At 33.9% G+C, this 22,241-nt stretch overlaps 1 protein-coding gene and 1 pseudogene across 3 annotated transcripts in view; both read left to right on the top strand.

Annotated features, from left to right (window-relative positions):
- Positions 1–22,241, top strand: part of Brwd3 (bromodomain and WD repeat domain containing 3) — a 182,893-nt gene that overhangs the window by 99,615 nt on the left and 61,037 nt on the right. For all 3 annotated transcript variants that reach the window (XM_063246134.1, XM_063246133.1, XM_063246135.1), the window contains exons 9-11: positions 17,824–17,924; positions 18,699–18,769; positions 19,725–19,825. In XM_063246134.1, the coding sequence (XP_063102204.1) occupies positions 17,824–17,924; positions 18,699–18,769; positions 19,725–19,825 (273 nt within the window). The remainder of the gene's footprint in view (positions 1–17,823; positions 17,925–18,698; positions 18,770–19,724; positions 19,826–22,241) is intronic.
- LOC134475467 (ubiquitin-conjugating enzyme E2 R1-like) lies at positions 478–17,811 on the top strand (annotated as a pseudogene).

Genomic DNA, 22,241 nt, shown 5'->3' with positions numbered 1-22,241 from the left:
TACACAACCTAAAAGATAACATCAGAAATAAATACCTATATGAAGTACAGTGTAAATACAAACAAAAGTGTACCGTAGAAATAATCTTTGTTTCAATTGTCATACCCAAAGCAGTCTTCATACATGAATATTGCATGATCTGTGCACAAGTACCCTTTACACTGATAGCACACATGGTTTGTTTCCTTATCCTTTTTTGTAGGCCACAGCTGACATATTTTGGTTTTCTTGTTATTGTAGTAGGTCTTTGTGATGTTGCCTTTGCCTCTTTCCCTGTGAGCTCACCAGTGTTCTCCTTAATTTTTTTGTGTGTATTTAACCTGAGCAGAAACATTTGTTCTTCCTCTATTATAAATGATTTCTTACAAGTTCATGCCTATATATATATATATATATATATATATATATATATATATATATTTGGAGGGGGTTCTTTTTGAGATAGGGTTTCACTATGTAGTTCTGGTTGGCCTTGAAGTCACTTTGTAGCCCAGGATGACTTCATACTCACAGAAACCCTCCTGCCTTAGGCCTCCCTAGTGATGGGATTACAGATGTGTGCCACACATGTGGCAACCATGTAGTGTTTACTGTCAAGTAAAATACAATCATTGGCAATACTTTGTGTTTCAAGTAACATAATATTGCTGCATAACTCATCACCAACTTCTTCTCCATCTTTGATTTTGTTGTAAAAAGTTACCATGTTAGACCTCATTTTTGTTGAGGTTTCTCTGTCAGTTTTTCCATTAGAGTGCAATATTGTCATCAGCAGCACCAGTTTGCTTTTCTTTGCTATATACAAAGCCACTATTAATCTTTCTGAAATCCAAAGTTTGTACTATATAACTCTGTTTTAAAATTAAACATTTCATTGAGAATTTCTGCTGTCTTCTTGCATAGTTACTATCCTGGTCAACTTGAGCTGTTAACAAATGTAACATTAATTGGAAACTGATAAACTTATCAATGAATTTCACATTCTGATTAGTTTGAGGGATGGGAACAACAAGTCTATTCACAACATCATTTCGTTCATTTCTGTACAAATGAAGAGCTGGCTGAGTTCCAGCGTAAATTTCTAAATTGAAAACATCTAGCAAGGCATATTTTTTTCTCTTTTTGAGTCAGGGTCTCACTTTGCAGTTTAGCCCATATTGACCTTGAAACTCCAAGCAGTCATCCTGCCTAAGCCTCCCAAGGGCTGGGATTACAGGTGTGTACAAACATGTCCTGCTAGGGCATATATTTTTATATTGTAATTTGAAGGCTTTTTTGTTTGTTTTTTGACATATACTGCCTAAAACTGTACCGACCTGGTTTTTCAGGTATCATTGTACTGAACTGGGCAATTTCTACCGGGAAATTCAAAACAAAACTTTTTAAAAAACAAATCCTAAGTGCAAGAAATTCAAAAATGAACATTTCATTAGTGAAACTCAACTGTTGTTGATTCGGAGTTCTATACACGTCTTTCATCTGCCAGGGGGTGAATGCACAGATAGGTTCTTGTTTTTCCCAGGTACAGCTACTAGAAGAAACACCCAGATACCATTATGGCTGGTTATGTTTGCAAAACAAAAGAATGGTATTGATATATTTTACCCCCTGCAATGCTCAAGGATGCATATACTGAAGAAGCTATGCAGAGCATTATGTGGGTAAAAATTTCAGTTTGACATTTTTGTATAGATGTACACACCTTGCTGTGTATTGTACCAAATGAGTGAACACAAACATTGCTTCCTGTTTCTCTCAGGCGCAGCTACTGAGATGCACTGCTTGTTATTGTTATGCTAGAGTACATAATTTCATTAGTAAATTTAGGAATGGGTTACAGTAACCCTCAATAATGCCCCAAAGGATCTGTGTAACCATTTTGGAGGCATAGCCATTTTGAGTATATGCTTTTTAAATAACTAGGAATAAGGGATATCATGTTTTCTGATACTCTGTGCAGTCTTTTTTAGAATACTGTAGTTTTCATTGTAGAGGTCTTTCTCTTTCTTGGTTAGGTTAATTCTTAAGTAATTAGTTTTTCTTATTGTTGTTGTGAAAGTTATTGTTTCCCTGATTTCTCTCTTGGGGGGATTTATACTGTTGTATAAGAAAGCTATTGAGTTTTGAGTGTTGACTTTGTATCCTGCTATGCTACTGAATTTTATTATTAATTGTAGGAGACTTTTGGTAGAGATTTTGCTGTCTCCTATGTATAGGATCGTGTCATCTGTAAATAATAATTTAACTTCTTCCTTTTCTGTCCATAGTCTTTATTTACTTCTCTTGTGTAAATGCTCTGGTTAATGATCCACGAATTATATTGAAAGAGTAGTGGCAATTGTCATCTTTATGTTGTTCCTGGCTTTCGAGGGAACATGTTCAGCATCTCTCCCTTTAATATGATATCGACTATTGGCTTATCATAGGTGGTTTGTATCAGACTGAAATAAAGAAGTTCTGTTTCTAGTTTGTTCTGGGTTTTTGTCATGAATGGATGTTGTATTTTGTCACATGGTTTTTCTGCATCTACTTAGATAATCATGCATGTAGTTTTTTGTAGTATTTGCTTCTGTTTATTAACATTTTGCGTTTATTGATTTGTGTATGTTGAACCATTCTTGCATCCCTGAAACAAATCATACTTGATTACGACATGCGACATTTTTTTCATCATTTGCTGCATTCTGTTTGCTCATACCTTAATGAGGATTTTTACATCTATATTAATTAGTTTGGTCTGTAGTTCGTTTTTTGTTTCATTGAGTTCTTTCCAATTTTGGAAATGGTATATTGTGCTTCTAGGAATGACTTTGGGAGTACTGCTTCCCTACCAATCTCATCAAAATGTTTGAGGAGTATTTCATTAGATCTTCTCTGAAGTTCTTGTAGAATATATTAGTGAGTCTGTCTTCTTGGTTCAGCTGTGGTAGTTCATATCTAGTTAAGAATTTACCAATTTCTTTTGAATTTTCCTTTTCACTTAGGTGCAGGCTCTCAAAGTAGCTACTGACAATCTGGATTTTGGAAGAATCCATTGTGATTTCACATTTTATGTTTATAATTGCTTAGTTTTGGGTCTTAATTTCATAAGATTAGTTAAGAGTTTTTCTATTTTGTAAATCTTTTGGAGAACTGATCCTTTGATTCATTGATTCTTTCTATGTGTATTTTTTTAGTCTCAATTTCACTAATATCCATTCTGGCCTTTCTAATTTCTTCATCATATTAGTTTTGGATTGGGTTTGGGTTGGGTTTGTTTTTCTTGTATACAGTATTGAGATGCTTCACTAGAGTATTTATTTGGGTTTGTTCTGTTTTTCTTTTCTTTTCTTTCTTTCTTTTTTTTTTTTTTTTGTTGTTGTTTTGTTTTTGGTACCAGGGATCGAACTCATGACTATGTACTTGCTAGGCAGGCGCTTATACTGCCAAACTAAATCCCTGGCTCTGTTCTGTTTTCTTATGTGATCATTCACAGCTAAAAATTTCCCTTGCACAATATCATGTCCCATAAGTTCTGGTATGTTATAATGGCATTATCTGTAATTCTCAAAACTGTCTTATTCCTTAATTTCCTGTAACTCATTGATTATTCAATGATGTGTTGTTTAATTTCCAAATGTTTGTATAGCTTCTGTGGTGCCATTGATTTCTAATTTCATTACAGTATGATCTGATAATATCCATGAGGTAATTTTGATCGTTTTGCATTTACTTAAATATATTTTATGGATAGTGTGTGGTCTGTTTTGGTGAAAGTCCCATTTACAGCTAAGCAGAATATATATTCTTTTATTTGGATGCAATGTTCTGGATATCTATTAAGTCCACTTTTTTGAAATTTTATTTCTATTCTGATATTTCTTGTATGATATTTTTTCCTAGTCGATTTAATCGTTAGTGGAAGTGGGGTCTTAATAGGGGTATTATGTTTGCATGAGTGTTTATCTGACTTTTCATGTCCATTAGTTTTTATTTTATGATTTGTATGTACTGGTATTTGGTGTATATATGCTTACGAATGCTAACTATTCCTATTAAGCTGTTGCCTTAACCAATTTGTAATGACCTTGTTGCCTCTTCTAATCAATCATGGATTCAAATGCATTTTGTCTGAATTCAGGATAGCAACTCCTGTTCTCATCCTTTGATTTTTAAAATGTGAATTTTAAAAATTAAATCTGTTTCATGTATACTGCATAATGTATTTTATTTCTTGATGCATTCTACCACTCTCTGTCCTTTGACTGGGGAATTGAGACCATTCACATTGAGAATTATTAGAGATACTGACTTATTACTGGAAACTGCATTATGTTTTCATTTCTGATTTCCTTATTTTTTCCCGTTTGCTTAGATTCTCATCCCACCAGGTATATTTATTTATTTATTTCTGACCCTTTGGCAAATTGTTGCCATTGTCATGTATTTCTAGGATAGCCTGAAAAATTTTTGTTATGCTGTTGGTGGTCATAAATTCATTGTGGTGCTAATTGTCATAGAAACCTCTTATCAATTTTGAAGGAAGTTTTGCAGGATATATAAATTGTTGTTGAAAGTTATCTTTTAGGACTTGAAACAATTTACGCCTTCCTCACCTTTAAGTTTTGTATTAAAAGTCTGCTGTTTCTAATTTATATATGATCCTTTGCCTTTCTGTAATGACTTTTCAGAATCTGTCCCTGTAGTGGACTTCTGAGAGTATGATGTGACACCAATAGGTTCTCTTTTGGTTGTGTATAATTTGGGTTCTATGTGATTCACTTATCTCTATGTTTCATTCCCTATATTTGTGGTATTTTCTGCCCTTAATTCTCTGAACAGCTTTTTAATGTCTTTTGTCATGTTTTCTGATTTTGTCGTTTCACTTACTACCCTTATTCATAGATTAATCTCCTTTGCATGACTTAGCAGCTCTTGGATCCATTTACCATGTTTTCAGTGCTGAACTTTGAAGGCATCTTTCTCTTCTAGTTCTGAAATTCGTCCTTTTATTGCTTGGTTCTGCTGCCCATAGTTTCAATATGAAGTTTAATCTTGATTTCGAATTGAAACATTTTAATGGACTATATTTCTTTATTAAATTATTAGTATTTTTTTTATCATTTTGTTCATCTCATGTAGCTTTTTATTGGTATTTCTGACAGCTCCTGTATCTTTTTGCCTACAAATTACATTATCTGTTTAGTTACATTTTCTCTAAGCCTGCTGAGTAACTTTTTGAGATGTATTGTAACCTTTTGTCCTTTTAAGAATTCAGATCTGTGGCTTTTGCAATTTTGCCCCTTGAGGCCCCTGGATTGGCTTCAGGGAAGTTGGGAATTTTCAGGGGCATTTTGTTGCCTTTTCTCATGTTTCTTTTATTTGTTTTTTCTTTAATTTTATGTATGCTTGTATTATTAAGACTGCTGCTAGTATAGAGACATCTTTACTTACTTTTATTGATGTTGTTTGTGTCTGGCGACTTATTTTTTTTATTTATTTGAGATTTAAAAAGGCACAGAAAAGAAAAATGAAAAGCAAAAGTAAAACAACAACAAACCCAATACAATAAATAGGTTTACAAAACAAGATAATAGGAATTTGACAATGGTTGTAATATTTCATGTTGTTACCTTCAAAATGGTTGCTTAGAATAACAGATAAAGATGTGTAAAATTAAACGAATCATATGCGTTTTAACTGTTCTTTTTAAATAGCTAATAAAATCAGTAGTATAGTCATTTTAGCTATCACACACACACACACACACACACACACACATTCAAGTTTATGTCTTTCCCCTTTCCCTTCCTTCTTTCCTCCTTTCCCCTATCCCAATTAACTTTTTCTCTTAAAGTAGTTTCTTATCCTTCCCCAGTATTTATTGTAGATTTTGGATTGTATATACCTTTTCAGTTTCTTTTACTAGGGAGACAATATGATATTTACATATGTGAGTTTGATTTATTTCACTTATGAGTATGGTCTCAATTTGTATCCATTTATTATAAAAGTGTCAATGCAATCTTTCTTTATAGCTGAGTAGTACTCCATTCTATAAAAATACATCTTTTTTATCCATTCTTTGATTGATGGGCACTTGGGTTGTTTCCATGATGTAGTTATTACAAAATGTCTTTCTATAAACATGGGTGTACATATATCACTGTGGTATGATGTTTTCAATTTTTCTGGAAAAATACCCAGAAGTGGAATACCTGGGTCAGTCTCTAATCCTAGCTTTTTGAGCAGTCTCCATACTGATTTCCACAGTGGTTGCACCCTCCTCCGTTCCCACCAGCAGAGGAGAATTTGTTTTTCTCCACAGCTTCTTCAACATTTTGTTATTGGTTGATTTCTTAATTTTGTCCATTTTTTTCTGGAATGAGATGGAATCTCAGTATTGTTTAAATTTGCATTTCCCGAATGACCAATGATGTTGAACATTTTTTTCATATATTTATTTTTCTTCATCTGAGAGCTATGTATTCATCTCAGATGCCCATTTTTGGACTTGGTCCTTGAATTTTGGGGTCCTGATTTTTAAAAAAAAATTTTATATGTTCTAGGTAGAAATCCTTAGACCGAGGGACAATTGACTAAAATGTTTTCCTAAATCGTGAGTTTTCTTTTCACACTGTTGGAGATTTCTTTTGACATGCAAAAACTTTTTAATAAGATCAGTTCCCAATTGTTGATTTTGGGAGACGTTTGCTGTGCAGTTTGATTTTGTTCATGAATGCCTATTCCTGTGTCGTCAAGATTTCTACCTATTTTGTCTTCCAACAAGTTTGGTGTGTCTGTTTTAATATTTAGATCTTTGATCCATTTTGACTTTAGTGATAGACATGGATCTAGTTTTAGTTTTCCGCACTTGGAAAGCCGGTTATTCTAGCACCATTATTAAAGAGGCTATCTTTCTTCCAGTGTATGTTTTTAATCTCTTTGTCAAAGATGAGGTGAGCATGTTTGTAGTTGTGGCTGTATCTTCTAACCTATTCCACGATCTTCAGGTCTGTTTTTATTCTAGTACCATGCTGATTTTATCACAATACCTTTTTTTTTTGTCTTTTTCATTTTTATCGGTACCAGGGATCGAACTCACAACTGCCTGCTTGCAAGGCAGGCGCTTATGCCGCTGAGCTAAATCCCCAGCCCCCACAATACCTTTGTAGTGTAATGTCAAGTCAGGGATTGTGGTACCTCCTGCCTTACCTTTGTTGCCCAGAATTGCCTTTGCTATTCTAGGTCTCTTCTGGTTCCAGTTGAATTTTAGGGATGACTTCTCTAGATCTGTAAGGTAAATGGTTTTTTGATTGGAATTGCATTAAGTCTGTTTAACAATTTGGGAGAATGGCCATTTTCACAATATTTGTTCTTCCTACCCATGAACAGTGAATGTCTTCCCGTTTTCTGAAATCCCCTTTAGTTTCCTTCTTCAGAGTAATGTAATTTTCACTGTATAGATTTTTTTATTTCCTTTGTTAGATTGATTCCTAAGTATTTCATTTTTTTTGGATGCTATAGTGACGTGTGGGGTTTCCCTTATTTCTCTCTCAATGAGTTTGTTATTTGTATACAGGAATGCCATTAATTTTTGAGTGTTGACCTTGTATCTAGCTACATTACTAAATTTGGTTATTACATCTAGAAGACTTTCAAAGGAGTTTTGGGGAATCTTCTTTGTAGAGTATCATATCATCTGCAAATGATGTTAATTTAACTTCTTCTTTTCCTATCTTTATTCCTTTTATTTCTGTCTTGTCTGATTATTCTGGCTAATGTTTCCACCACTATATTAAATAAGATTGGTGATAATGGACATCCTTGTCTTTTTCCTGATTTTAGGTTGAAAAATTTCCAGTTTTTGTTAATTTAATAAGATGTTGGCTACTGCTTTATCATATATGGCTTTTATGATTGAGGTGAAGACCATCTATTCTGATTTTCTGTAGGGTTTTTATCATGAATGAGTGTTGGATTTTGTCAAAAGCATTTTCTGTTTATGTTGAGATGATCATGTGATTGTTTTCCTTGACTCTGTTGATATGGTGTGTTACCTTTATTGATGTACCAATGTTAAACCACCCTTGCATTCCTGGAATAAATCTCACTTGATCATGTTGTATAACCTTCTTGAGGACTTGTTGCATTCTATTTGTGGGTCTGGCTAGTTATAATCCTTTGCCACACCCCAAACACCAGGCCACTGTGGTTATTTTGGAAGACGAGGATGAAGCATAGTTAGCCTACTAATCCATGTTCTCTGGACATAAATCTAGTCATGTTAATATCACAAAAGTTATGTAAGTCTTAGGTGGCAAACAATTAGAAACACTTATTCAACCCTATTAATACCAAGCCAGTCAACTACAGTAGTACCATACAAAATAAATTAGATACTATCATACATAGGAACCAATTATGTAACCTCTTTAATTCTAGAGAAAAAAATCTACAATCATGGTATAAACAATAGGGCAATCCAGGTATTAATAGTATGAAAGTTGACGGCTATATATCTGCTAATTTTAGAAAACAATCCAACACTAATTTTATTTTGAACTGTCTGAAGATTAATAAAGTTTTATTATTGTATTATTTGAAGGTACAGTGTTTGAGAATGAGAGTCTGAAACAAGACAACTTTCATTTATTTATTTATTTGGTACTCAGAAGAGTAAAGCTTATAAGAAATATAGGTAATAGAAAAAAGGGAGAAAAAAGATTCTATAGGGCATAAAATAAGAAATAATTAAATGGAGAAAAATTAAAAGAAGAAGAAGATCTACCCATTGAAATTAAAGTACTGTAAAAATAGAGATTGAAGAGGGTAACAGAAAATAGGAAGACATTCCTTGCTTATGGTGGGAAGAACCAATGTAGTGAAAATGGCCCTACTCCCAAAATTGATGCACAGATTTAATACAATCCTGATCAAAATGCCAGAATACAGAACTATAGCAAACATTCCTAAAATTCATTTGGAGCCAAAAGAGACCTAGAATAGGAAAACCAATTCTGGACAACAAAGACAAGGCAAAAGGCATTACAATTGCTGACTTGAAATTGTACTACAAAGCTACTGTACTAAAATCAGCATGGTACTAGAAAACACATACACACAAAACAGACTTGAAGATCAGTGAAGCAGATTGAAGATGGCAGACACAACTACAAACATACTCAGCCACCTTATCTTTGACAAAGGGGCCAAACATATTCACATGAAGAGAGTCTCTTTAATAAATGATGTTAGAAAAACTAGCTTCTATATGCCAAAGACTTAAACTCACAGCATGCCTGTCACCATGCGCTAAACTAAAGTCAAAATGGATGAAATACTTAAATATTTAAACAGAAACGCTAAATCTACTGGTAAAGAAAGTAGGTAGAAATCTTGAAGGACATAGGTGTAGGTAGAAACCTCATGAACAAAACCCAGAGTGCATGGGAAGTACTTCCAAGAATCAACAACTGGTATCTCATCTTATTGAAAAGCCTTTGCACATCAAAAGAAATAACCAACAAAGTAAAAACACAACTCACAGTATGGGAACAATTTTTAGCCAGCTGTTCCTCAGAAAAAGGACTTCTATCTAGAACATATAAGGAATTAAAAAGAATCAGACCTCCCAGATCCAAAGACTCTGTCAAAAGATGGGCATCTGGGTGGACATAGCCAAAGTCAGTGCCTGGTAGGCAGCCATGCCTGAGTGAGTGGAACCCTTAGTGCTTCTGAGTGCCCGAGGCAGTAGCAGCTGTGGTGACTCCCCCATGGCCGGCATGTAGGCTGGCTGTCCTGGGAGCTCGTTGGGACCCAGAGACTCAGTGTGCCTTTTGTTTGGCTCCTCTGTCACCAACTTTGCTGCTGCTACTGCAACGGCTCCACCGCTGGTGCCCAGCTCCTAGAACATGCTGCTGCTGGAGCACAAGGGGCTGCAGTAAGCATCGGTAGAGGGCTTCTGCATGGCTCTGATAGATGAAGACAGCCTATACAACTGGGAGGTGTTCATCTTTGGGCCACCTAATACCTACTAGAAGGGCAGCTACTTCAAATCACAGCTCAAGTTCTCCATGAACTACCTGTACTCCCCACCAACTTTCCTTACCAAGATGTGGAACCCAAACATTTATGAGATAGGGAATATGTGCATCTGCATCCTGCACCCCCAAGTGGACAGCCCCAGAGTGGGGAGCTCCCCTTGGAGCAGTGGAACCACTCTCAGAATATCAAGACCATCCTCTTGAGCATGATCTCCCTGCTGAACTAACCCAACACCTTCTGGGTGGCCAATGTGGATGCCTAGGTGATGTACAGGAAGTGGAAGCAGAGCAAGGGCAAGAATGGCAAGTACATTACCTAGAAGCAAGTCCTAGGAACTAAGGTGGATGCAGAGCATGACTTCATGAAGGTACCTACCACACTGGCCAAATACTATGTGACAAGCAAGGTGCCAGTGTCCAAGGAGGGCACGGACTACTTGGAAGATGGTGAAGCTGATGAAGAGGCTTGCAGCTGCCTTGAGGACTAGGCCAGCCCCATAATGAAGGGTATTAATGCCATGCCCTGTGAAATAAAGTCAGATTTTACCTCACAACCTGCCTAATGGGCTCAGCCCATAGACTACCTCACAGGGCTGGTGTCCCTCTCCCAGTGGGTTGTGCTTGGGTTCTTCTCTCCCCGTGTGTTCTGGGTTTGCCTCTGCTTCAGGAGACAGTGGCTGCTCAAGGCCTGAGCTTTAGGGACTGGTGTGGCCTAAGGGGTAGGGGGGATCCAGGTGCCTCAGAAGTCAGCACTACAGCCCAACAGTTCGCAACCAGGAGCCGTAGCCTCAGCATGAAGTGACAAGGAGCCAATGACTTGGGATCCCTCTCCTCTGCTTCAGTTTGTTTGAATCTAAATAAGACTGCTTTATGAAAAAGAAAAAAAATTAGCATCAGAGTTGAATACACACTTCTCAGATGAAAAAATATAACAAATAAATATATGAAAAAATTGATTAGACTTTTTCAGCACGATAAAAGAGAAAATATAAAGTAAAAATAGCTTTTATTCTAAGGATGTGGAGAGAACTCCATGACCACTGGGGCCTGACTTTCTCTGCCAGAAACATGGGGCATGGGGTATACATATAACTTCTGACAGGGATGGTGCTTAAGGCAGGCATTGGTGATGCGTGAGCAGCCACTTGGAATTTTCTTCCCGCGCAAACAGGAGCTGGGGAAGATGCAGGAAGTGGTAGCCCACTTTGGCCTTCCACCTCGTTAGACCACACCATAATTTCTACTGAGGCAAGAACCTTTAAAAATGTTCAACATCATTGTTCACTCAAAAAATCCAAATTAAAAAGAACAGTGAGATTCTATCTCACTCCAGAAAGAATGGCTGTCATCAAGAAATCAATAACAAATGCTGGTGGGATTGTGGGAAAAAAAGAAGGCTTCTCCACTGTTGGTGTGACTGTAGACTGGTATAATTGCTAGGGAAATCAGTGTGGAGATTCCTCATAAAACTAGAATTAGAGGTCCTGTTCAACCCAGCTATTCTCCTTCTGGGTATCTTCCAAAAAGAATTAAAAACATCATACCATAACGATATATATGTACCCATGTTTATAGCAACACGGTTTATAATACCTAAATCTTGGAAACAACCAAAATGCCTATCAATCAAAGAATGGATAAAAAACGTAGTATTTTTGTATAATGGAGTACTACTCATCTATAAAGAAAGGTAAACTGGAGACTTTTATAGGTAAATGGATCTAACTAGAGATTGTACTCTTAAGTGAAATAAATCAGATGTGTATAAGTAAACATAGTATTATCTCCTTAGTGTAAGAAGCTGAAAGAGTAAATAAGTTCCAAAATGTATGACAGATACTGTGAAATGGGAAGAAGCTGTTCAAAAGGCAAGAGAAAATGAGGTGGAAGAAAGGAGAAAAGAATGAAGGGAAAAGAAAAAAATATATATATACAAGATAGGATACCTAGACTACTAATTTCTATGTGTTCATTGAAAAGAAAGGTTTGTTATATTGTTTGATCAATTTTTCATGCCTGTATTTTATAATATGAGCAAGTACTTTCAGATAACACAATGTATTAAGCATTGTCTTCTATGATCCTGTTTTGAAATTTGGCATCATTTTTTAATTGTTTTTTTTCTTTAAAATAAGAAAAATAGAGAAGAGCACAGGAATATGTTAAAAAAACAAGGCAGCAGGAGGAAGCCTTTTGAAACCCCAGAAGATTTGTGAAAAAGGAGGGAAGAATTAAAAAAGAAAAACAAAGCAAAGAAAAAAAACTAAAGATAATACATATCTATAGAAAACAAAACCAAGAAAACACAAAATAAAGAGAAAATGTCCAAAGCCTTTAAAGTAAAAAATAAATAATATAATAAAAAAGGAAGTAATTTATCTGTGATTTCAAACATGGTGTTTTCTTCTGATGTCTGCAATTCTGGGGCAGTGTTTAACAGAAGATGTGTTCCTGCTCAGACTGGTAGATAAAGGTAGTCCAAACCCAGATCTGTGCTGGGTCCAGTCACTAGAGGGCAGGAGAGTGTGTCAATTCGGTGACTTTAAAATCCAGTGATTCAGACTGAGTCTAGCTTCTGGCCATCCCTCACCAAGTCACTGTGAGAGCTCTCAAAACTAACCCATAGCTTCTCTGTATCCAGCTTAAGTGGACTCCTCTTTGGAGTAGCATTGGACTCACTCCACAGAATATAGCATGTGCTTGAACTGGAGTCACTCACCCACTGTTGAAGCACATAGTATTTGCGTCTTGTCCACTGCTGCATTTCTACATGAAAGCTTCTGGACTCCCCTGATTGTATTGTCTCTGTAGATTCTGTATTCCTCTAGGTCTTTCTTTTTTGTGAGCTGTGAGCCAGGAAACAGTACAGATCTTCCCTTCCATTTTCTGCATTTTTTGTCTCTTCAGTTCTTCTGTAGGCATCAGTTTTCTCATCATACCTGTCCTTGGTCCTGAGGGTCCACCTTCCTCCTTTTTTCTCTAAAGTTGTTATTTTCCAGTGCCTGGATTTCAAGTCTTTGGGGAGGCTATGTTGTTGCTTATCATTCTGCCATTTTCATGGAAGTCATATTTTTTTAAAGTTCCTTTTTCATGTTAGTGTAGTTCCTTTAAAAGTTGGTAGAACAGATAATTGAAAATGTTGTTCAGGTGCAATGTAAGAAATTTTATTTATCTCACTTGTTTTTGTGAAGAAGGGAAAAATTTCCAAGTGCCTTATGAGCACAGTAATACTTTTAAGATAAAAACAGGTTCTAAGTTGAGTACTGACATATTTTGTTTTAATATTTATTTCAAGATGTTTTCCAATCAGAATTAGTATGTATGTATAGTTTTATATTAGAGATTTTATTTTTAGTGATTTCTTATTTCAATTTGATGATATATTTGAATTTGAATATCTTAAATTTTTATTCATGTAGTGCTTTTACCAAATATTTTTGGTAAAAATACTGGATAAACTGCATAGACTATTTAATAAATCTAAATAGCCTGATCTTTTGTCTTCCTATTTGTGTTGAGAGTCAGAGAGAAGTACTTTCTCAAGCTTTTATGTTTTGGTCAAGGAGACTACTTTTGGAGATGATTCTCTGACTTTTAATGTTATTTTAATAATTCATCATCTGTTTATGGGGGCACAGCAAGAATGCGGATCAGTATCAGATTTGAAAACTTTCTCATCATGGTCTTGATCAATTGAAATTACTTCATAGATATTTTTCTACTGTCATATTTCACTGACAACTTTTAGAATTAGGAGATACAGTCATATAAGAATAACTATTAGATTATACTGAAAAATGCTTATCATATAGTGTGATTCATTTGCTGCCTTTTCATATTTTGTTTATGTCTCAAAGTTCCTTGTACATATATGAAATTCTTTTTGTTCACACCTTCCCTTAGTTAACTCATTTAGTTTCATGGCTTTGAGTTTCAGCTGTGAATTGATGACTCCCAAACTTATTCTCATCTTGACGTAGCTGTTACCGGCAGACTTGTTTATTCAACTGTGTACTATAAATATGACATAGATATCTACTAGGAATTTCAAAATCAACATATTAAAAGTTGACTAGCTCAATGGCTGTTCTTTACAAGTATCACTTCATGGTATAAGTAGCAAGGGCAAGAATGTGTTAAATAAAGTAGTTGCTTTATGGCCAAATTACATGTGTGTATCATTATAATCCTGTCATTATAATCCTTATATCCTTATAATCACTATAATCCTGTATCATTCAGTTGGAAATCAGGGAAGACTGAGGTCCCACATCCCTTGACAGCATGCTGTCCTATAGACGATTAAGGAGTTCTTACTAGGTACTAACTCAGAAAGGTTCTGTCAGCTTCCAATAAAACCCTGGGAAGAAAATTTTAACATATCAATCTTTGTAGGATATTTAACATTCAAACCATAACACCATCTAAACAAATGACAGCTGGATGCTTCTAACTGTTCAGGATAATCATCCCTAACTTTTGTCTTTTTCCCCATATCTGATCCTCTCAGCTAGTCATATTGGTGCTATCAAATTATTTACATGATAAATTAATCATGACCAGTTCTCATGATTACTATCATTACTATCCTATTTTAAGCCACTGTAATCTCAGGCCTACATTATTCAAACAGTTTTCTAACTGCTCTTTCCTTCTCTCTTCCCTGCCCTAGTCTAGCCTCTGCCCAGCAGCAAAGTTGGTTTTAAAATGGAAGTTAAATCATGTCACTGGTGTTCAGAATGCTCAGTGGCTTCCAATTTCAGAATTAAAACCAATTTGCAATGATCCATGAAGCAAACGTTTTATTTTTGGTATCATCTCCTTCTACTTGATTTCCCTGTCGACTCTGCTTTAGCTGCTGTCTTCTATGTTTTTTTTTTTTTTTTTTTTTTTGTAATAAATGGGCTTGATACTTGCTGTCTCTAGAATGGTGTTCTTAGGAAATCACATGGCTGTTACACCACTTTTTAAGCAACTTGTGCAAATATTACTTTCTCAAGAAGACTTTCTCTGACCACCTTACCTCTATATTTAGAACTATAACAGTCTCATCACCCTGTATCAACCCTTTCCTGTTTCACTTTGTCCATAGTAATAGTTACCATTTGATGTTCTTTATAGGTTAATTAATAGTATATTAATGTAATTAAGGGTATCTTTCTGGTTTCTTTTCTTGTTATGAAATTGAAATACAATGAGTGTTATATATTATGTGGTAGTTACCTCTGAATGGTGAAATTATGTGTATATATATATATATATATATATATATATATATATAAACAGGAATTGAAGTCAGGACCTTATACTTGCCAGGCAGGAATTTGTGCCACTGGGCACAAATTTGTGCCCTGGCCCCATTTTTCTATGTATTCTAAATTTTCTGTAAGAGATACACATACACACACACACACACACACTTTGCGAAACAATCCTCAAGTGATTTTTTTGTTTCAAATAGTCCAATTAACGCATATTATTGTGTGTGATGTTTTTCTGATTGAAAAGGCACTTTAAGTGTAATACAGTAATAATGTTTCTTCAAGCTTAATAATTATACTATTTCATAGTTAATTTTATCATTCCTGTAGTTCAGAGATCAGCAGATCTACTGTCCAGATGGTAAACAGTTTAGACTTTGAAGATTGTGCAATCTCTGTAGTAATTGCTTAACTCTGTTCTTGTGCAAAAGCAGCCAGAGACAGCCAGCTGGGTTTTATGTGGGGTTCATAATCTGTGGATTCCTTCTAAAGACTTTCTAATGCAAGCTTCTTTATCACAGGAATGAAAATATGATACACATGCTACCTAAGCCTTGACTTCTTAAACATACATCAGTTATTAATAAATGATGTTAGTAATTTTAATGCATTGCTGTAGTCTTTGAAAATGAGTGTTTACAAATCAGAAAACTAGGGAAAAGACTCATAAAACCCATAATGAATACTTGATTTTTTTCTAACTCTATGTATCTTTTTTCATAATTTTTATCTCAATGGAAAATGTTCAATATATCCATTTGAGTTTATAAAAACTCAGCAGTATACCAGAGACCTTGTTATCACTTTATCACTTATTCTTGATTCCTGGAAATCAGGAATCCTTTAACATTTCCTTTCTCTATGAATATCTTCTGAGGATATACAAAATGTTGAGAATCACAGACTAAGAAGCCTACATGATAAAAGCCATATCCTTTACATTGCAAACTTAAGTATATTTTTCTGAAAACACACAAACCAATATTTGACCTAATTTTTCCACCAAAATGTTTTAAAATTTGATTTTTTATTTATAAACTTACAATTTTTAAAATTTTTATTAACATATATTTGTGTTGCACAATGATTACATTCCTTGTTGAGATTTTGTGTACATACACAGAATGTCTTGATTCTTTACTCATCACCATCCTCTTTTGTTCTATCTTTTGGTCCCTTTCCCATTTATAAAAAAAAAATCTATCTCCCTATTTCTTATTGATCTTTTATTTTGCTCTGTATTTATATTTTTGGATTCTCATGTAAGAGAAACCTTGTGCTACTTAAGCTTGCATGTCTTGATTTATTTCATTTAACATTATGGTGTCAGAGTGCATCCATTTTCCTACAGATGACTTAACTTTTTTCCTTTTTTGGCAGAGTAGTATTCCATCAGATACAAACACTGTATTTTTTTTTTAATCCAGGCATCTCTTGATGGACTTAATAGGCTTATTCTAAGATGTAGTTATTATGAACTGTATTACTATAACCATGTGTAGGCATGCATCACTGTAATATGTGTCTTTAACTTTTTTGGGAAGATACCCAGAAGCGGCATTGTTCGGTTGAATGACCCGAACTTTCTTTCTTTCTTTCTTCCTCTCTTCTTTTCTTTTCTTTTCTTTTTTTTCTTTTCTCTTCTTTTCTTTTCTTTTCTTTTCTCTTCGCTTCTCTTCTCTTCTCTTCTCTTCTCTTCTCTTCTCTTCTCTTCTCTTCTCTTCTCTTCTCTTCTTTTCTTTTCTTTTCTTTTCTGTCTGTTTGATCCAGTCTTGCCTTGCAGTTCAGAGTGATCTTTAGCTCACTTTTTAGCCCAGGCTGGTCGTGAACTCTATAAATGAACCTCTTGCTTCGGCCTCCATGCGCCACCATGCCCAGCTTATTGTTTGATTTCTTGATGATAGGCATTGTTTCTGTAGTAAGATGGAATCTCAGTGTTGCTTTAATTTGCACTTCTTTAATGACCAGAGATGTCAAACATTTTTTCATGTATTTATGGGCCATTTGTACTTCTAAGAAGTATCTATTTTAGCTGGCCATTTTTAAATTTTATTTAGGTGTCTAACTGTATGAATTCTTTAAACTTACATATTTAAAAAAGACAAAATGAATGCCTTACTTCATTGAAGTTCATTTTTAAAAATATTAAATCTCAAGCACTTAAGTGTTATTTGCCTAATCATTGATTTTAGATTTAGTTCTAATGCTGTTTGCATGTAAAGTAAAACATTTCTGTTGTGTAGAAGTTTGTAATTAGCATACTTTGCACAATTTAACTAGCAAGAAATAAGAGTTTATTCTTTAGTAAAAGTGATTAAATAGTCTTGAAGTATATGAAATTATTTTAAAGTTCTTATTTTTTAACACTAAAATGTTTTATCCTAACTTCCATGACATTTTATTTTATAGTTTTTGGTATTTTAAATTGTTATGAGGTTTTCATTAATTTTAGAAATTTAAATAAAAAGTCCTTCAAAACTGAAATTCTTAAATTGAAAATGTGCTATGTTTGAACTTAATCAGATTTTTTTTTAAAGTTTTGTCCATCAACTAAAGGCACAACAAGATACCTCACTTCTACTGGTGCTGATGGAACAATCTGTTTCTGGCAATGGCATGTAAAAACAATGAAGTTTAGGTAAGTTTAAAAGAATTGAGAATTTTTTTGAAATGTCAAGTTTATTTTTATTTATTACTTTCATTCTTTTTATTTATTTTGTTTGTTTGTTTTTGAGACAGGCTCTCAGTATATCATGCAGGCTATCCTTGATCTAGGCTGGCTTCAAACTAATGACAATCCTCCTACCTCTGCCTCCCAAGTGCTGGGATTACAGATGTGCACCACCCACACCTACTTTTTTTTGTCTTCAGTATTAACACAAATTTAAATATATATATTTGTGTTCATTTACATACTTTAAGCAATGGTATGAGTTTACTGAATAAACCTTTGATGAATTCTTTTGAAGAGATAATTCATATGGACATTTTTGGTATAAAGTTTCATTTCTGACTTGGTAAGGACTCTGAACTTCTTGTAATGGTAACATGGTAATATGTTTGTAAGACTATAATAACAATATGGATATATATATTTGCATTTGCTGGATTCTTAATCTGAATGATGGGAATAGTAGTTGTTAGTACAGCATTCATTGGCAACCTCTAGTAGTATATTTTCTATAATACTAATGCTAAGTCTGGTCATACCCACTAGAAGGTTAAAATTCTTGCCAAAAAAGCTAATTGCAGTGGCATACACTTTTAGTCCCAGCTATTGGAAACCTGAGGTAGGAGGATCCCAATAATTCAAGACCCAGCCTGGACAGTATAATAAGATTCCCATCGCAAAGATTCTTACCCATTGGATGAGCATGATAAAAAATAAAAATACCTTTTTTTTTCTCTTTAGAGATCGCCCAGTGAAATTTACTGAGAGATCCAGACCTGGTGTTCAGATATCTTGCTCATCTTTTAGTTCTGGTATGTAGAAAAATTAAATTTAAAATTATAAATGATGTTAGGCTTTAATTTTATGAAGAAAAAATGTATATGCTTGAATATAAGGGAAGAATATCAAACATGTGAAAAATAAGCTAGAGTTGGATGAACCTTTATGGACTCTAATTAAAATGTAATAATGGTTGAATTTTTGTATTATTCACATTTTGATGTAATTATATATTGCATATTTTATTTTTTAGAAAAACCAAACTCCAACGCTAAATGCATATTAATAAACATGCATGACACTCTCAATGTAACACAAACACCTTGCCCTAATTTTATATAAAATATGTAGTTGTACCTACAAACAGAAAATGCTTTCATAGTGTGTAAACAGGGCTTTTTATATAGCTATGAATCTTAAACTGTTAACTTTTTCTCATTTTTTCATTGCAAAATACAACTAAAAATTTACCACTTAAACTATTTCTACCTGACTGTGGCATTAATAAGCATATTTACATTGTTCATCATTATCACTGCCATCATCTTTTTAGCTTTTTCCTCAACCAAAAGGCAAATGAACTTTTACAGTCAGCCACTAAAGCTATTAAAGGAATATTAGAAATACAAATCTATAATAAATAATTTTAGGGCATTATGGTTTTTAAAAATATATAAAGAATTTAATTGTTCAAGAATGTGACTATTAATGTTTATGATCCATAAGCCTGTACTGAATGTGTAGTTGATAGATTTTGTTAGGTGAATGAAACAGTCCTCCTAAATATTTCTGTTTTTTTTTTAACTTTCTTCTTTTCCTTTGAATATTAGTGTATTCTTAATAGTTGAATATTAGTATATTCTTAATAGTTACAAAACAACCTTAAATTTCGTGAATCATTTTTACTAATACATGGTTGTATACAACTAAAAAGCAACTGCAGATTTTTAAAACTCTTTGATACTATGTTATTGTTTAATCTTCTAGGTGGCATGTTCATTACAACAGGTAGCACTGACCATGTGATTAGAATTTATTATTTGGGTTCTGAAATCCCAGAGAAAATTGCTGAATTAGAATCACATACGGTAGGTATTAAATGGAAAATTTAAATGTGTTGCCTTAATTTCCTCTGAAAAATTGCTTTCATTTTTTCTTTGCTGTCTGTGCATTGTTATAACATAGATTGTTACTACTACAGGTTTTATGCTAAGATGTTTAGTAATGAAGATAAATTTGAAATTCTGCATTTATTATGATTATTTTGTAAGTTCTATTTGAATGACTATGCAGGAGAAAAATCTATGAAAGTTTTATATTTACTCTATCAATAATTTATGGAGCTTCTTTTTTAGCTTCTTATATTTTATTACTTATGAGCTTTTTTACATAAAATCTACATATTTAGTAGAGGTCTTATTAAATATGTCTTAGGACAGAATTATTTTTACAGAATTCGGGTTATTTATCTTAGGAGTATTAGTTTTAAAATATCATCTAAGATTTGCAGAATCCCCTATTCCTTAGTTAACTGTATCAGTTTTATACACAAAGAATGAGGTACATAACTTGAGGGAAAGCCATTGATGGGTAACCCTTGTTTTCTTTGTCTGTCATTACTCTCTGTTTTAGGAGTCTTGACCTACTGTAATTTAGTTATATCCTTGCACACTTTTCATGTAGCTCTTCCTTCCTTTTTTCCCCCCAGCTTTTTGAAACAGAGTCTCACTGTGTGTTCAACCTGGCCTTGAGCTTACTTTGTACCCCCGGCTGGTCTTGAACTTGCAATGTTTGTCCTGCCTCAGTCTCCTAATTGCTGAGATAACAGGTGTGCACCACCACACCCAGTTTCTTTAAAATACTAATTTAGTATGTTTTATGGGAATGTCTTTGTTTGGCTTTGTTTGGGAATGTCATGGCTCTGTTCAAGTCATACTGCCTTTTAAGCTGTTTTGTAAGCAAACAGTGAACTTTTATGAATCTTAATGTTACTGTCCTTATTTCATTGTGTATCTCATTTGTGATAATATTAGTGTGCATGAATAACACGCACACATTGTTTCTGAAAGATGACTTAAAAATGATTTATGATTTACAATCAGTGGTACTCCTGAAATTTGTAGTAAAAGAGACCCCTGTTGAAAACCTGAAGTTGGGTGAAGTAGCACATCCCTGTAATCCCAGCATTTGGGAGGTCAAGGCAGCAGGATTGTGAGATTGAAACCAGTCTAGGCTATATTGGGAGAACTGTTCTCAAAAAAGGAAACAAGATGAAAAAAGGAAAAGTAATACTAGTAAGCATTAAACCTTCTTCTGTGAGCTTTTTAGAGTTTATTGCTTTTTATTCTAACATACAAACATAATTCAGCATTTTCCTTAAAAAGATTTACTGAGCCCAGCAGAACTTACATCTTGCTGTTGTTTATTCCTACATAATAATGTCCTGTAATATTTAAGTTTTAGAAGAGCAAAACTTAGAAAGTATTTGAAGTTCGCCAATTGAGATCATTAAGTAAAGGAAATCATTTATCCTTAAACATGCCAAGGAAGTATCTTTGTAGTTGATACCCAAGTAGGGTGTAGTACATAAGTGTAGTCAAGTTTATTGAGACATAGGAGAAGAAAAAAATAAATGAATGCAGAAGAATTAAGAATGAAAATTGTGAAGAAAATTTGACTCACTAGTTTTATTTGTAGGGAGTCCAACTAAGGAAGAAAAGTCTGAAAAAAGTACACCCTATTGCAATCAGTGAAGGTTGTTAGTCACTCATTAATATGGTCTTTCAGAACATTTAACATTTAAAACAATTGTAATTGGCAGTGAGAACTTCAAATTTATTTAACAGATAAATAACAGTGAAACCACGAGACAGTATGAACCCGAGACCTGTGAATGTATGATGACAGTCTAATAATTTTAAAAATAAAAAATAAAGACATTTGATATTAGCTTTTTATTAAATTTAAGTGGAGTTCAATAACTGGGTGTTTTGAGAAATTATGCACATTTGGGAATGTATTTAACCTTTACTTTCCAAGAATAAAGCAACATGTGAATTGCAGCTTATCCTTTAATTTTGTCCTTACTGATGCTAATAAGTTTGAAATAGAAGTATCTAAACTATAGTACCAACAAAATGTTGCATTAATCTAATTAAAAATACATTATGTGAAAAATAATTGATCGTGTTCCAAAATTAAGGTGTAAATTTCATTTTACTGTTAATAAATAAGTGTAAAGGTGGTGCTCTCTTATGGAAGACATAATAAACTTCTATCTATTCAGAACTATGTGTCTCTTGAAATATGAATGATAGGAAAGTTTGCTTATGTCTGGTTTATTTCAAATTACTACTTCCTTAGCTAGCACATTTTAAAAGACTTCATTGATTATTCTTTTAAGAAAAGCCTAGGTGTTTTCAAGAAAATCATAACATTAAAAAAATCTACTCCATGGTGCATTTGCCTGTGAGTTTGAAGGAATGAGTGCTGTACTTATTCTAC

Source organism: Cavia porcellus, unplaced genomic scaffold (genome assembly GCF_034190915.1).
Source record: "Cavia porcellus strain 051 isolate PalLab524CR breed Dunkin Hartley unplaced genomic scaffold, mCavPor4.1 scaffold_3, whole genome shotgun sequence".
Classification (NCBI taxonomy): domain Eukaryota; kingdom Metazoa; phylum Chordata; class Mammalia; order Rodentia; family Caviidae; genus Cavia; species Cavia porcellus.
Note: the sequence above shows the minus strand (reverse complement) of the source record. Positions and strands in the feature narration are given on the sequence as shown.